Genomic DNA, 17,011 nt, shown 5'->3' on the forward strand with positions numbered 1-17,011 from the left:
CGGGCCCGGGCCGGGCTCGGGCTTGAAGCCACGGGCCCGGGCCAGACTCATTGAAGGGCCTAAGTAGGCCTTCGAACACACGCGACCGTTATGCATTGCATGGTTCAATGCATTCTGTGCCAAGCTGAAATGACACGTGCAAGATGACTGTCATCATCATCATTAGCCTATATTTATGTCCACTGCAGGACGAAGGCCTCTCCCTGCGATCTCCAATTAACCCTGTCTTGCGCTAGCTGATTCCAATTTGCGCCTGCAAATTTCCTAACTTCATCACCCCACCTAGTTTTCTGCCGTCCTGGACTGCGCTTCCCTTCTCTTGGTATCCATTCTGTAGCTCTAATGGTCCATCGGTTATCCATCCTACGCATTACATGGCCTGCCCAGCTCCATTTTTTCCGCTTAATGCCAACTAGAATATCGGTTATCCCTGTTTGTTCTCAGATCCACCCCGCTCTCTTGACTGTATATCTAATCAGATGACTATATCTTATCAAAGAAAACAGTAAAACAGATGAAGTTCTCATTTTTAACAGCGGAGCTGTTTGAGCCGGGCCTAATGTGTCCGCTGAATCCAAAAATGTGGGCCGATCCTGGCAGCAGTGCAGAAAGGGTCCAAGCGCAATAGCACATACACCTGTGAACTAGCGAATCTGAGCCTGCTAAAGTCTAGCTAAGAATGGTGGGGACTAATTGCCTATCAATAAGAAATTGATAGCCAATCAATAGCTAGTCGATAATCGATTAATAATAAATAAATTCCCAAAAATGCTGGGGATGACTTTAGCCTAGCCCAAATACGTGGCCAATACCTTACGATAGCCAATCGACAGTCAATCAATAGCTAATCAATAATGGATGAATATTCAATAAATTCAGATAACTTGGTAGTGCTTAGCCTATCCCAAATACGTGGCCAATATCTTGCAATAGACAATCGATAGCCAATCAATAGCTAATCGATAATCAATCAATAATAAATAAATTCCAGGAAATGCTGGGGATGACTTGGTAGTGCTTAGCCTAGCCCAAAAGCCAGGACTAGCTAGGTGCCCATCATCTCCGCTTTCTCTTTAGCATTGCGCCGCCAGTGCAAGCTACGCTAATTTTTTTCTTTTCCGCAAAAACGAACATTGTTTCCGCGTAAGGAAAAATAAATTATACAAAGAACCACTCCTGAAACCATTTCTATGTTACCGCTTTAGCGATCGCACTATTACCAGTTTCGATACTATGGCATTATTTTAGCGCTAAGGCCAGTTACTTTTGTGCTTCAATGCATAAAACAGTGTTTTCCTCAAAAAGTTAACTGGAACGCCCATGCATTTCGTCGGACACTTTGAAAATTAATATATCAAAACGGTTCAGTCCTGAGAATTGATTCCAAGTGGATACACCTTGCGAACTCAGCGGCTATAATTCGTAGATTGAAAGATGCGCCGTAAAATAATTTAAAAGTTAATTTGCGTAATTATGTTAAATATTCAATTAGGCGTTTTGACCATCCATTAGGCCATCCATGTCAGAATTAGCTTGGAACTACATAAAACAATTAGCATCCTTAGAGCGTCGTCGCATTAATGCGAACACAAGAAATCCTGAGAGATGGTCAATTCCATACTTCAGAACACTCTATAAGCATCAGTCGTTAATACATCACCTACCATTCACATTGAACAGCTACAAAAATGGCGGTAATTTCAGTAAGAAAGAACTCAGCTGAAACTTTGGTCGCTTGTAGTGTATCTGATGTTATTATCATTCTGCCATTGTGTATGGTTCTCAGTATATGGTTCTCAGTCTTACTTACGGTACAATCTGTAAGTAAAAAAAAAAGATTTTTTTTCTTACAGGCCGGGCCTGGTCATGCACACGCGGGCCCTAGCTAAGCTTAGTAATGAACGCCCGGGCCCGGGCCGGGCCCGGGCTCAGTAACACGGGCCCGGGTCGGGCCCGGGCTTGGAACCACGGGCCCGGGCCGGGCCCGGGCTGGTCTCGGTCATGTACGGCCGGGCCGGGCTCGTGCTTTGTATTACGGGCCCGGGCTGGGCTCGGGCCTCGTAAAGCGGGCCCGGGCCGGGCTCTACTGTACTCTGGCATCAACTGCATACTGCGCGGCGGCGTGCGAGCCGTATCTTGAAAGCGATCTGCGTTGGGGCAGAGTCTAGGCAGTGTAGGTGCGTCGGTGGCTCGTAGCTTTGTGCGTGCTGTGTGTTCTCGGCGCTCAGTTTGCGTTGAAGCGATAGACAATAGCACAAAGGTCACTTTGCTCGCTTCTGCAGCGACGCTTTGACACGCCGCCAGCGTTTGACAGCGCGTGTCCGCGTTCATCGAGTGTGATGTGTCACAGCGTGTGCCAGCGCGTCGGCAACATCAACTGGAAAAGGAGAGTGTCGGCTTGGCGGGCTAGGCCAGCTGCAGCAAGCGGCAGGATCAGGTTTGAATGAAGGGAGGGGGAAAGGTCACGCCCACGGCGGCAAGATCGCCGTGTCGAGGCATGCAGGCCCGCCTCGCACACGCTCGCACGCACGCACACGTGCGCTCGCTTTGCATTCCGTCGCAGCGGAGAAGGTGCTTCCGGTTGTTGCTTGCGCAAAAATGACAAAATTTAGGGCGCAATCTCTCGGTTGTCGGCATGGAAAATTCGTTATTTCGAGGGGGTCTCCCGCTGCCACTTCGTTACGTAGAGGTCTCATATACATGTGCTTTTATGGAGTAACGGCGGGGAATAGAAAAACTTTGTTATATCCAGGAATTCGTTACATGGAGGTTCGTTATAAGCAGGTTTAATTGTATAAGAAATGGATTATTATGTATATTACCTTGCCTCTACTAGAGTTGTCTATACTAGATACTTGAATGGCTCTTAGTGTGAAGCATTTTACAAGTTTTGCCAGCCAGATGTCTTGGTCAGTTTAACCAAAGTTTACTGATAACAGAGTGTGAGGTTGTAATGTATATATAATTGTATTATGTCATAGGGCTTTCAGAAAAGAGTTATACATTCAGAACAAGAGGTGTCACTGTTTACCTATCCAAATTCGTTGGTATCAAGTTTGATATTGAAAAAAATCCGAGGACACCTAAGCACTTATGAGCTGTGAATGTGAAAGCGTTAATGTCCAATAGAACGCTGCTGAGCTGCCCTTCTAGTTATGAACTCCTCGCTGGCAAGCGAGTGCGTTGAGGCGCTAGGCGCATTTTGATTTGGCCTTACCGAGGGGCAGTTTGAATGCAGGCGAGAGCTTGCGCAGACAAGGAACACATGGATACCACAGGCTTCTGAGAGCAAGAACGAGGGTGCTGAGCTGTCACGGCGATGCGCTCTCCTCTCATGCAATCCCAGACACGCTACCAGGGCAGCAGGTGTACCCTTTCGCCTGCTCTGCTCCGAGGCACAAATCCAGGCGAGAGCTTGCGCGGACAAGGAACGCACGGATAACATAGGCTTCCGAGAGTAAGAGCGCGGGTGATGTGCTGTCGCCGCAATGCCCTCTCCCCTCATGCAATACCTGACACGCTACCAGTGCAGCAGGTGTGCCCTTTCGCCTGCTTTGCTTCGAGGCACAAATGCAGGCAAGAGCTTGCATGGACAAGGAACACACGGATAACACAGGCTTCCGAGAGCAAGAGCGCGGGTGATGTGCTGTTGCAGCAATGCCCTCTCCCCTCATGCAACACCTTACACGCTACCAGGGCAGCAGGTGTACCCTTTCGCCTGCTCTGTTTGAGGCACAAATGCAAGCGAGAGCTTGCGCAGACAAGGAACGCACGAATAACACAGGCTTCCGAGAGCAAGGGGGCGGGTGATGTGCTGTTGCCGCAATGCCCTCTCCCCTCATGCAATACCTGACACGCTACCAGGGCAGCAGGTGTAGCCTTTTGCCTGCTCTGCTTCGAGGCACAAATGCAGGCGAGAGCTTGCGCTGACAAGGAACGCACGGATAACACAGGCTTCCGAGAGCAAGAGCGCGGGTGATGTGCTGTCTCGGCAATGCCCTCTCCTCTCATGCAATACCTGACACGCTACCAGGGAAGCAGGTGTTTCCTTTCGCCTGCTCTGCTCTGTAGAGGCGCGCTCATGCTGTGGCGTTGCAGCCAATGGGAACTCCGTCGAGGTGCGCTCATGACGTGTCGTCGCAGCCAATGGGAATTTACCTGCCTTTTCTCTGCTACAGATGACAGACGCTGGCTTTTTTGCTCAATGAGCCTTTTGACGCTTTCACAGCAAGAATGATTCACTGCTTAATAACTTTTTGTCGTCATGCTTGTCTTTTTTTTTTTTTTTTTTTCTAGAAGAGGGCATCCACTGCTGAGGAGCTGGCCTACACTCTTAACCAGGAAGTGAAAACACTACAGGTACTTTGATTGTGAAATGCACGATGCAAGGTTTACTGATTTAATTTTATGTTGCAGGTTGAAATGTAATTCATACAAAGTGAGGCTGTTAATGATCTATGCACTTTAAAAACTAATGGTGCAAAATGAATAATTGGGAGTTGATGACCCTTGGTGGCCAGGACCCTGCCATTTGTTTGATTACATAGAGTGCATTTAGCTAAGTGGATGAATCTCATGTAGAACAAAATACAGGTTGTTTTAGTGATGACTGTCTCCAATCATGAAAAAGGATTTGGTACACAGTGATAATGTTTGCTGACTGAAAGTGGCAGTAAAAAATTATGAAATAATTGCCAATGAGTTCTTTTATTTACCAATAGTTATGTAATTAAAATTTTAATTACAATATGCCAACAGATTGAAGTTGCGAAGTTGAAGTCCGTCAGTGCTCAAGATGTCTTCACCTAATAAAAACCAGAAGGCAAACTTATATTTTGAAATAGCTGTCACAAAACTTACAGTGACCTGCATTGGTATTCCATTTTATCATAAAGCCTTTATTAAAGGGGTCCTGAAACACTCTTCTAACTAATCATAGAATGGCCTCACTATTAAAGGATATTGTCTCATGAATCTCATGTCGCAAAAATGTTTCAAATCCTTCAAGTACACTTGAACCTCATTATAACGAGACAGGATATAGCAAAATAATGGATATAACGAAGAAGATGAAATTCCCCTCGAAATCCCCATAGAGGTCCATGTATTTAAAACCCAATTTTAACGCTGGACATGTTATTATCGAAGGCTGCCGACCAATGGTAACAAGCACTTTTTATGACAAGCTTTGTGATTTCGGCCCAGGAGATGAATTCATAAAGCGTTTTGTTCTTTTGTGTGTGTGTGTATGTGTGTATGTAGCCGCGTACGTCTTGGTGCTCTTATGTTTGTTTCGTTAACTTGGTATGCACCAAAATTGCCATAGTATGACACGAGTGTATGACGAACATAAATGATAGGTCATGGCGTGAATATCATGTCATGTAGGCCATGAAACAGCCGCCTAGGTCTTGGTGCTCTCATGGTCGTTTCGTTAACTTGGTATGTACCAAAATTGGCATAGTATGACAAGAGTGTATGACGAACATAAATGATAGGTCATGACATGCATGTCATGAAGGTCATGAAACAGCCGCCTACGTCTTGATGCTCTCATGGTCGTTTCGTTAACTTGGTAGGCTCCCCACACACTGCTTCACATAACATCGATTCCCACAGGCCGTGGGATCTGCCGGCTTTTTTTCACCTGCGCACAAGCCGCAGCTCACTATCGCACTTCTCCACTGACCTCTCTCTCTTGCCTGGCTGTTCGAGCCACACCACGCTGCGTGGCTACGTGCGGCGGTGCAAAAGATTAGTGTATTCACTTCTGCGCTCTGCGCAGGTAGGTGTAGTTGGGCGTGGCCTTCAAGACCTCCCTGGTGAAATCTCGGGGGGGGGTCATGTGCAAGCCTGCTCGAGTGGCACCATTGTGCGCGGCTATGTGCAGCGGTGTGGAAAATTAGTGCATTAACGTCATTCTGTACGGTGCACTGCGCAAGCAGCCGCAGCTGGGCCTGGTCTCGGAGACCTCTCCAGCGCAATCTTGTGGGTCACACCCAGGCTGTGCAATCTTCTCCCTTACCCTGCGGTGCGCCGCGCGGGCTGGCAGCTGGGTGTGGCGTCCGAGATTGCATTGGCATCGGTGCAATCTCGGAGGCCACGAGCTGGCCGAGCCAAGCCGGTGCGGCAAAGTTCGCTTGCCTTCTCGATCACACAGCGAAGCACTGTGTTGTGTGCCATGTGCTGCTCGACCGTGATGATCAAGTGAAAGACCCTCGCAATGGAACAGAAGGCAGCTCTCTAAAGGCTGCCGCGTCAGGTGCCAAGTCGCATGTTGCACACGCCGAATATTCTTTCGTCGTTTTATTCGAATTTCGTCGCATGTGAGGCCATGTAGTGGTCTCGCGGTCTGCAACGTCGTCGTCTTATTTCCATGTGCACCCTATTGACCATATACAGTGGAATATCATTGATACGATTCTGCATAATACGTTTCTCGGGATGATACGCTTTTTGTTTATTTCCCGGCCAGTGACTTATAGGAGCAATATATTTGGGATAGTACGTTTTTCGGATGATATGCTTTATTTTCCAGTTCCCGTGAAGATCGTGTAAACAAGATTCCACTGTATTACAGAAAATGACAATAATGGATATAACGAAGTAACAGATACAGTTAAACCTCAATATAAGAAACTTCAATGTAACGAACTTCAATATATCGAAATTCTTGATATAACCTCTTGCACATAGAACACCATGTATTTAGGACCTCAATATAACTATGTTTATACGCGATTTCAATATAATGAAACCTAACTGCCGCTGTAAAGGAATACCGAGGCAATAAATAGAAACTTCCGCGGACTCGGACGGTCAAATGATTGAATTACAAGCGGCTGCTTGCGAACGCTCTGCTCAAATCGCGCGCTACGCGACAAGAGTGACTGCCGAAGTGGAGCAGCGTCATGTTCCATATTAAGTCCCAGTGCGATAAGATCCTATAACGCCTCGTGCACTGTGTGCTTTAGGTGAGAGGGAAAGCATGCGAGGGTGAGACAAGAAAGACTGCTTCACGAGTGCCGCCTTCCCGCATGAGCAAAGGGAAAGGGGAGGGGAGTGGTAACGCGATCAAGCGCGAGCGAGGGGGCGGGGAGAGAGGGGTAAGTTGGCCCGCATCTAGGACGTGGCTGCGCATGACTGTAAGTGCTGCTGACCACATACGCAGCCGCGCACCCTGCTTTAGAGGTATGAGATGTGTGTGCTAAGAGTGGGCGTGCCGAGACGGCGTGGCATCATGTAAGCTGTATTACCACACGGGTCGAGGACGAGAGACGGACTCTTGGAGCAGACGAAGAGGAGACTAAAAGTTTTATACACTATATACAGATATAGCAGGTAATAGCGTCGCCCACACTGGGGCGATGCTATCATTAAAAGCACCGGCAGCGAGGAGCGAATGTTTCGTCTGCCTCTCAGTTCAACGGACCTCTGAAACTCGAGATTTCGCAATCTCCAATACTAAGTGCGCAGGAAGACAGCTGTTGTGCCACACCGCGTGCCTTCATCGAGGGCGCTTCCCGCACACCCCCCCCCCCCCCCCTTCCACCTCCATTCTTCGGCGACACTATCAGCTGCGGGGACAGAGTGGACGTGAAAGCGTGGCTGGCTTTGCTTAATTTGTACCGCCAATGTGAAGATATCGTCGACGTGGCAGAAAACAGTATAATTCGTCACCTACTCCCAAATTGAACAAAATGAATAGTTTTTTTATTCAAACTTGCTTTCTTCGATTGCCCGATAATTTGGAAAACTTTGCGGCCCTTTTCCATGTAAGAAAAATTTATGTACTTACTTGCATAAAAGGGCAAATTTCAATACAACGAAATTTTGATATAATGGAGCAAATTGCTGATTTTACCGACTTCATTATATCGAGGTTTAACTGTATAACAAAGTAATTTCGGGTCCGTTTTCAACTTCATTATAATGAGGTTCAAGTGTATAATTGGAGTTATCACAATAATTTCTTTCGCTCTCTTTTCGTCTGTGGTAGTGCGCTGGAAGCTACATAGGGGAGAAGCCAAGGGGGCAAAGCCGAGACCAAAATTTAAGTGTCGCGGCAGCAAAAGGGCTCGTCTGGCACCCTGTGGCGGCCGCGGTAGACTACACTACGCAGCATGCCACTGCTATCTCGGAGGCCATGCACAGCAGATGCATCTATGCGCATCTGTCATGCGTAGACCAGCAGTGCAAAGATAAAATTACTTTTATGTATTTCTGAAATCGCAGACATGTACAGGGTGTCCCACGTAACTTGCACCAAACTTTAAACATATGCAAATGCCACGTAGCTGACCCGCCGTGGTTGCTCAGTGGCTATTGTGTTGGGCTGCTGAGCACGAGGTCGCGGGATCGAATCCCGGCCACGGCGGCCGCATTTCGATGGGGGCGAAATGCGAAAACACCCGTGTACTTAGATTTAGGTGCACGTTAAAGAACCTCAGGTGGTCCAAATTTCCGGAGTCCCCCACTACGGCGTGCCTCATAATCAGAACTGGTTTTGGCACGTAAAACCCCATAATTTAATTTAATTAATGCCACGTAGCTAGACAGAACTAAGGTGATGTTGTTTTTGTCGCTTGGAGATACTCGGATTATTTTTTACATTCCGCCTAATTACATAATTACTACTAATTGTTACACACACACACATGCACACACACACACACACATAAAAACTCGTTTAGACTTTTGTTTTTTTTATTCACTAAACACGATTAATCACTCTAGGCTCGCTGCAAGCAGCTGGAGATGCAGCAGAATCAAGACTTGTCAGGAATGACCTCTGACCTGTCATGCAAACTACGGACTGCTGCGGACTCGGCAGAAGGTTCTCTGAGGTTAGTCCAGTGGTGCGTCATGATAAATATAAAGTGTAGAAGCTGATCAAGCCATTTTGCCTTCTGTGCCTTTCTGTTGCTAAGGGTACACATTTTCTCTATTGTAAACTTTGTTCTTGTTTTGATCTGTAGCACGTTATCTGTGCAGAGTCACCCTGGCGAATGTAGCACAGTATACCGTTGAACCGCAATTCAACGAACAGCAATACAATGAAATAAATCTAAACTTTTGTGTTTTATACTTCATTGAATGAGTATTTTACCACTATAACGCAACTAAAGATGCAAGATTCAAGGCAATATTGGTTATTAGAACTGGACACCTGGTGTGGTGGCGCCATCGCGCAGTGCTGCCCTCCAGCCTGGCGTGCCTTTGACTTATGGAGAGTGGTGTAGTGTGGTGTGTTTTTGGCTGTTTGTGCCATGTTGTGCACTTAAATACTGTAGGCCATGCCAGCAGTTCTACCAATAGTGGGAACTTGAAACGCGCCATAATTGGACGCACTTCTGGGGAAAGCTTCTATGACAGTCGAGCGTGGAGCGTTTTCTTCTTTGTGTTGTGTTGCATGCATATGTACCTCGATCTACAGAGTAGAGCCTGGCATATGATCTTGCAGGCTGCTTCACAGCCATAGAAACATAAACATGCTCAAACCAGTGCATTTTTTGTAGCTTTTGCAGGAATTGGGTTCTATTTGCTCTTTAATATGTTGTGCTGTGTGCATAGATAGCCTTCTTTACAATGATGAGATTCATGTATGACATTGCAGGTTATGCTAACTGTCCTGCAAACATGGCAAAAGCACCCAAGTTGGTGTACTTCTACAGAACGCTTTGTGGGAGTGCAGTATAATTATGTCCTGTCTTTACTGTTTCACGTAACAGTAACCAGCTCCACCTTAACAAGGCAGTTACCCATAGCATATTTGGCTGGGCTAATAGCCATGTAAGAGCATCTGCGCCTCTAAATTCCACAGACTTCCATCATGTTACGACCAGCAACAGCAAAATCCATCGTCACCCATGAGGCACGATGCTGTGGTTGTGTGTATTTACTTTTTATTTATTTAATAAATAAAGCAAGTAAGTATGTGTCTGCACTTGAGTTAATCTACACTTATTTTGCAATGAATCAGTTAGACATTTCTACAATAGTACAGAATATAGATCCATTCAATGCTCTCCCCCTACAATACAGCAAGTCATATTTCGCTGTACAAAAATTGCAGTAGAAAAGCGGCATACAAGTCTTTCTTTTTGCTATCGTCTGTCCCTACAAGGCAATAAAACGTCATTCTATAGATTGCCATTGGTGAAGATAGGGTGCACTTAGCTAACTATATTAGAATAATCTAGAAAGCAGTTTGTCTTCTCCTGCTGCGAAACGGCAGTTCCATTGGAGTTAAGCTCAGATTTGAAGTAAAAATGTCGCTTTTTTCAAAGGCAGGAAAAACTGCTGTGCTGACAGTTATTGAACGTAAGGCTATATTGACAAAAGAGCTTAAATTCTCTCGCCCTCTAAAGATGTGCAGCAATGACACATCGTAGCTGACAAGTTGCACAGGACTCATCGCAGTAACCCAGTGGCTATGTCTTTGCGTTGCTGCTTGAACATGAGGTTGCGAGTTTGACCCCAGTGGTGGTGGCTGCATTTCTAAGGGGACAAAATACAAAAACGCTCACGTACCATGCATTGGCTCCATGTTAATGAACCCCAGTTGGTCTAAATTTATTCGGAGTATTCCACTACGGCATCCCTCATAACCCACTCTGCAATTTCAGGACATTAAACGTCGTGATTTAACAAGCTGCACATGCTTTCTTGAAGGAGAGGCGAGGACAGCAACTGCGCATGCACACCGTGCATGCCTTGACATTGTGTTACTGCAAGAATGTCTTTTGTTTTTCACAAATACGCAGATTGCATTACCAGGCATGAATGCAGGGCAGGTGGCGATGACTTTACTCACTTACAGCGGCAACATTTCGCTCTAAGCATCAGGCTTTATGTGTGAAAAAAACTCCCATAAATTCGTAATACATTTTTGTTCTTGCTACCATGCACTCGGAAAATGTGTCCTTGGTCTTAAAGAAACATCTACTTTGACATAATCCTGCAGTTCGAATTGCAGTTTGTGAAGCACTTAAATGATCATGAGTATGGAAAGCAGTGTGAGCAACTGCATCATCTACTAGCACGTCATTCCAGGTTTGGCATTTCTGCCCCCAGCAGTGCTGTTCGCAGTAGTGCTGAGGCAGCATACAGCTGCTGCCTGGTGCCAATCGCAAAGAATCTTCCTTCACTTGGCAGCTAAAAAGTCTGTATTCTGGTAGCAAAAATGTCAAATACTCAGCAAGTGCAACTTGAAACAGCACATTCTGTATGTGTTAGCACATTTTAGCCAATGGCTTGGCTTGGCTGGCTCACAGCAAGCAAGCTAATATTCCAATCCTGTGTGGTCACCCCTATGGCACCATTGCATATTAACGAAGGTGCAAACCACATTTGTAAATTAGCTTTGTTCACATGCCACATATCGGCACTGTAAGCTGCCACTAGGCTGTCAAAATTAACAGGAGACCCTTTGGTTGCCCATCAGAGGCCTCACATATAGGTTTGTGTTTCTTTCATGTCAACCTGATAGCAATATTTTTTCCTAATATCAGCATGGATGCTTATAACAAATATGGGATAAAATGGCAGTATTTTTGTGCTGGGTGCAGCTTCGTTATAATGAGGTTTGACTGTGTGACATTGGATGGCAAGGATGCTTATAACAAATATGGGATAAAACGGTTGTATTTTTGTGCTGGGCGCAGCCTCGTTATAACGAGGTTTGACTGTGGGACATAGGTGAGAAGAAGCACAGGGGACAGGTACGTGCTGGCTTGTAACTCATTTTTAATGGAAAGCAGACAAAATTAAGAATATATTTTGTGATTCCAAGAAAACAGACGGCTAATGACAATGCACGGGTGACCCACTACGTGTACAAAGGAACCAGGATTACAAGCTGTCTAGAAGCACCACCGCTTTATCATATTGTGCTGTGGAAAAGTGGCTAGTAGTAGTAGTGAAAATCTTTTATTGAGGGGATTGCCTCAAGGCCTGTGAGTGGATGGAGTAATACTATTGCCATACTCATTTGTTCACAGCAGGTAGTTCAAACTGGCCTCCCAGATGTAAAAAAGGAGCATGCAATATGAAATGCCGTTCAGCCGTGTCTGTAGGCCGGAAAGGTGACTAATCCTCATTCCTTTATGCACATTCTGGAACACCCACACATAGTCTTTCCTTTTCGTTTTATTTTCTTGTGATTTCTTGCGAGCCATGTGTTGTTGTTCTTATGTCCGCCAAGAAATTCATTGTGAATTTTGTTTGCACTGTTGTCATCTAGGCTTAGTAAGTGAACACCACAAAAGGCAGAAAAAGACTTAAAAGAGGGCAGAACAGCCTTGTCCATCGTTTGTGCTGTTGACTTACTGAGATAAATCGCCAACTAGCCCAGTCAGCCACCTTGCTAAGTCATCTAGTCTCCATAGTAAGGTGATGTAGTGCTGCATGCTTTCCAGTAAGTGTGAGTTGCAAATCAGCAGCTATCTTGCGTGCTTTCTGTCATTGGGCTAAATAGTGCTGCATTTACAACGATGAACATCAACCAACTTGCCCAATTATTAATTTTACTTGGGCATCTGAATTTTAGCCTCATAAACATTACATTATGCATTTTCATTTTTGAATATATTGGCTGTTCCATTTTACAAGTAAATCCTGTGCTATAATCTTGCTTCTGTTTTATTGTTGTCGATAGTAATACTGTTCTTAACATTCCTGTCTTAAGCAGCAAAAATTTAATGGCAAAATGGGACCAGTTATAACACCCATTCATGAAGAAGGGTGGTGTTGAACTTTTTTTTCAACTATTTTAACCATTTCCCTCTCTGCCTAGGTCCCTGCTGGAAGGTGTCAACCATTTGCGACTTTATTCTGAAGTAATTGACAGTTGGACCAAAGTGCATGAAGACGCCTCTTGATAATTGGTTGAAACTAAAAGCGGGCTTCAGAAATTTTATGCAGGTATGGTTTTATAAACAGAGGCATTACTTTTAAGAGCATTCATCATGTGCTGGAGCACCATTTTTTGCCTTTAATCTGCTGAAAGGTGCATGAGATCAAAAATCTTTCCTGTGGAAAGATTTTTGATCTTTCTGATTGATCTTCCTGTGTAAAGATTGATCTTCCTGTGGAAAGAATCGAAGGTACAAGAGACTTGATAAACATATTAACAGTTGTGTTTAAATCTGCCTGACTTGGGGAACAGTTACAGCATGTGCAGAAAAATAGAAAATTGTCTACAGCTTGTCATTTGGTTTCTTTGCTTGTCTTTCTGTTGCTTTCACAACAGAAGTTAGCTAACTTGGGTAAATTAGTGTGTGCGTGCATGTGTGTGTGTGTACATGCGTGTGTATATTGTCATTGTCTTGGGTTTGTGATGGCTGCAATAATTTTGGTTTCATCACAAAGTTTGTAAATTAAAGAGAAAAAGAAAGGACAGGTAAAAGCACACAAGTTTTTGGAAAAAGCAGGCACGATAGTGTACTGAAGGATTTACAGATTAAGATGATGTGCAGGACCATTTCTTTCCAATTCAGTGTTGTTGTTTTTTAATGAACACTTTTGGGTGTTGGTCTTCATTAAAAAAAAAAAAAAAATCTGGAATCAAGGCACAAACAAAAAAAATCAGTAACAGAGATTTAAGGTACAAAAGAAGATGGCATATATACTCTTATATTGTTTAAAAGCTTTGTTGTTCAAATATTTGTAACAGACAAAATTCTGTTGTGAACACCTATGCTAGCTGGGCAAGAAATCGAGACAGGATCACTAGCATGGCAGACTCTAGCTCTAGACCTAGCTCTAGAGATTAAGAACATCTTCTATGTGCTTTGGACTTTATCGCCAGCGCCAGAATCTTCGGTGCCCATCTAGATAGTTTGGAACATGTCTGGCATTTTGTGAAATATTATGTGAGGGAGTTCAGACCTGTAATATTGGAAAAGGAAGTAGAAGTATTCATTGTGCCAGGGAGCTGGTTTTTAGAAAAAGCGCTGTGGCAATTCAGAAGTACTTTTCAGATTGTGAAAACAAAACCATGCTTTTTTAGGCTTTATAAAATTGCATCCACTGTTAAAAAGGCCAAGTCTTTCAACTTGAAACTGCTTTTCTTTTATTTGGCAGGGTGGTAGCAAAATTGCAAATGAAGGGGATTCCTTTGCATGCTATTAATTACAAAAATGAGGTACCTGGAATTATGTTGTAGCTATTTATTTGCAGAATTTTCTATCTGCACTAAATTTTGTTTACCAATTCCACATGCCCAACTCAGAGGCACTAGTTCAGTTTCTGAAGTAACAGAATCCTGGCATATGCATAGCTTTCGGTATGGACATTGAATATTTGTAATACTCTCTGCTTCGTGACGGGTTGTTAAAATGTGTCAAGGAATGTATTAATAAGCAAGTTCATGAATTAATTTTTAGACAAATGTGGTGTGTCTGTGGAGGCTTATCTAGAAATCTTGTCCATGTAATTAAAGTCTATGCTGGTGGGGTGGAAAGACATTGGGTGACTGCATCTTCAAGATCTTTCGTTATGCCACCGTTTACTTGGTTTGCTTTTCTGATACTAATGATTTTGACAAGGTCATTGCATATGTGACTGAGAAATTTCGTGAAAAAAGTGGGGGGATCATTTTCACTCAGGGATTGCCTACACAGAACTCTGTCTATTTTCTAGGTATTACTCTGACTTTCTTCTATGATCATGTGTGTTCATGTTACTGTCCGAGACTATCCAAACCTTTGCTGAACTTTTTCAAGCATTCTGTATTCTAAAATATGGAATAGCTATGTTGTGCCTGAGGTCCCCTCTCAGCATGTCATGTGTTCACAAGATACACATCAGCTTTAATATTCACATGTTTATCTGAAGCAGGTTTCCCTATTGTTGCTGTAGCCACTTTCTCTGAATGCTTGAAAAAGGTGAAAACACTTTCAGTTTGTACAAGGTAGCAGAAAGCACAGAGGGTAAGAAGAATAGGGTCATGGGTGTACCCTTAGTTCGCCCTATGTCATGCAGACTTAGGAAAGTAGGTAGTTGATGGAGGGTCAGTGTTGTATTTACTGCTGGTAATAAGTTAGGAAAGATCTGCAATGCCGTGCAGAGAAAGAAAGTGCGACAGAATTGAAAAATAAGACCTGACAGTTGTAATGCAAGACATTCTAACAAGTTTGTAGAAGGCTGTATCAGAGTAGTTTATAAAGCTACTGGTAGATGTGGTCACTTTTATCTAAGGCAGACAGGTTGTTGCCTCAATCAGAGATCAAATGAGCACAAATAATCGTTCACTGGTGATACGCCATCTATAAACTTTCAGTGCACTTTCGAGAATGTAAATGTATTCCCATTTTTTTATGTAGTGTAGACCTATTCAGTCACAGGAATGAAGAAGTGTGCCTTAAGGTTGAAGCGTGCCTCATTATTCATTGTGGTAGCTCATGTTTAAACCAAGCTTTGATTTTCCTTCACAAAGAATTGTCATGCCTGAACTGATACATGTTGAGAATGCACGCACGTGTCCATAATTGCTGGGTTGGCGCTGCCTTCCCATGCACAGATTTTTTTTTTTTCGTATACTTCTTCTTTTCTGCTATGGTGTGATGTTTCAGTTGATAGCCTGCATTTGTGTTCTCCTTTTCGCTCCTCTTGTGTCTGTTTTCTACACCAAACTTTTCAAACCATGAATCTTTACCAACTTGGCAGTTTTCTGTCATTCTAAAGATGAAGAGGTTGATGTTTAAACATATATCAGTGGTGTTTGGCGCCATTGACCCACCCTAGTCAAGCCCATTACACATAGTGTCAGAAGCAGGATACCAGCATGGAAATGCATGGAACGATGGCTGCTCAAGTCTTGGAAGCAGTCTGAACTCTCCCAGGAAATGTGCAATATACTGGGCATTGTTGTGCCTGGCGGTTAAAGAGGCTTCACCGGCAAACCGGCAGCTTTGAAATGCTGTTGAACCTGTCGACGTTTCTGGACTAACTATGCATACCGGCGAGCGTGCAGCTATGAAAGACCATTCACGCAACATCGTCTTTCAACGCAAAAGAGCTGGCGACGAAGCATGCATCACATCAAGATGATTGACAAGTGGCTATACGTACGTCGCGTGTTCGTCTGAGCTGATGAACGAGTCAGGTTCTGTGAAGGACCCCAAACTGTGAAGGGGTCTTCGGCATTGTATCACCGACAAATGGCTTGCCAAGTGCCTACGCTGACGACTTCAACTTCGTGGGAACAGCGCCGACCCAAGCTTCTCATGAAATTGCATTGCATAGAGGGCGGGTCGAAGCTTGAACACCAGAGGCGGAGACCGGCGGTGGGGTGTGTCACCAGGGGCGGGATGTTGCAGATGGTGTGACAGTCCAATTGGCCAGGATGAAAGACATTGAATTCCTTCAACGAGAGAAAGGGGGGAAATGAACTGATAAAAAGTGGGACTTGAGTGTTGTGTGGACGCTCGGAGATGTAAACGCTCAGACATGCAAAGACGTTAACATGCAGACGGCTCCAAGAATCATGGAGCCCTTCGTATAAAATTCCATGTATACATTTGTATATAAAACTTTTTTTATTTTTTCCATCTATTGGATCATCACTCTGGACCTCTCCTCCTGGTACCTGGCACAGCACCATTCATGGAACCTTCATGGCCGCTCGGAGCCCCGACTACACAACAGCGTTCAGCAGACATGCGGCGATGGTACTTCACCCTTGGTTCAATGGATTAATTGAATGTTTCAACACCACCATCAAAAATTAAAGAATGAGTGGATACTTTTCCCCCCCTTTTGTACTACTCTTTTGTGCATACTCATGTTACTTTTCAGACACGAACTGTGGCTGCCTGCTGACTTTGTTTTCGGCAGGCATTTGAAGAGTTCAGTGACTCTGATCTCTAAAATCGGTTCCAGACTTAATCATAAGGCACTTACATGCTTGGTTGCAACATTTTTTGCCTGGACAGATCTGGTGTGTCAGAGTGCAACAGCCAAGAATTGTTATGACTATGCGGCTAGAGTGCACAACCTGCAGTTGGGT

The 17,011-nt window shown here is 44.4% G+C and overlaps 1 protein-coding gene across 8 annotated transcripts in view; it reads left to right on the forward strand.

Moving 5' to 3' along the window:
* LOC119435967 (uncharacterized) overlaps positions 1–17,011 on the forward strand; it is a 49,207-nt gene that overhangs the window by 27,412 nt on the left and 4,784 nt on the right. For 7 of the 8 annotated variants that reach the window (XM_049673065.1, XM_049673071.1, XM_049673076.1 and 4 more), the window contains 4 exons: positions 4,297–4,359; positions 8,737–8,846; positions 12,797–12,924; positions 16,601–16,673. In XM_049673065.1, coding sequence (XP_049529022.1) covers positions 4,297–4,359; positions 8,737–8,846; positions 12,797–12,881 — 258 coding nt within the window. In that variant the 3' untranslated portion in view covers positions 12,882–12,924; positions 16,601–16,673. The remainder of the gene's footprint in view (positions 1–4,296; positions 4,360–8,736; positions 8,847–12,796; positions 12,925–16,600; positions 16,674–17,011) is intronic. The other variant, XM_037702680.2, reaches the window with a different exon arrangement.

This window comes from Dermacentor silvarum, chromosome 1 (genome assembly GCF_013339745.2).
Source record: "Dermacentor silvarum isolate Dsil-2018 chromosome 1, BIME_Dsil_1.4, whole genome shotgun sequence".
In the NCBI taxonomy this organism is placed as follows: Eukaryota; Metazoa; Arthropoda; class Arachnida; order Ixodida; family Ixodidae; genus Dermacentor; species Dermacentor silvarum.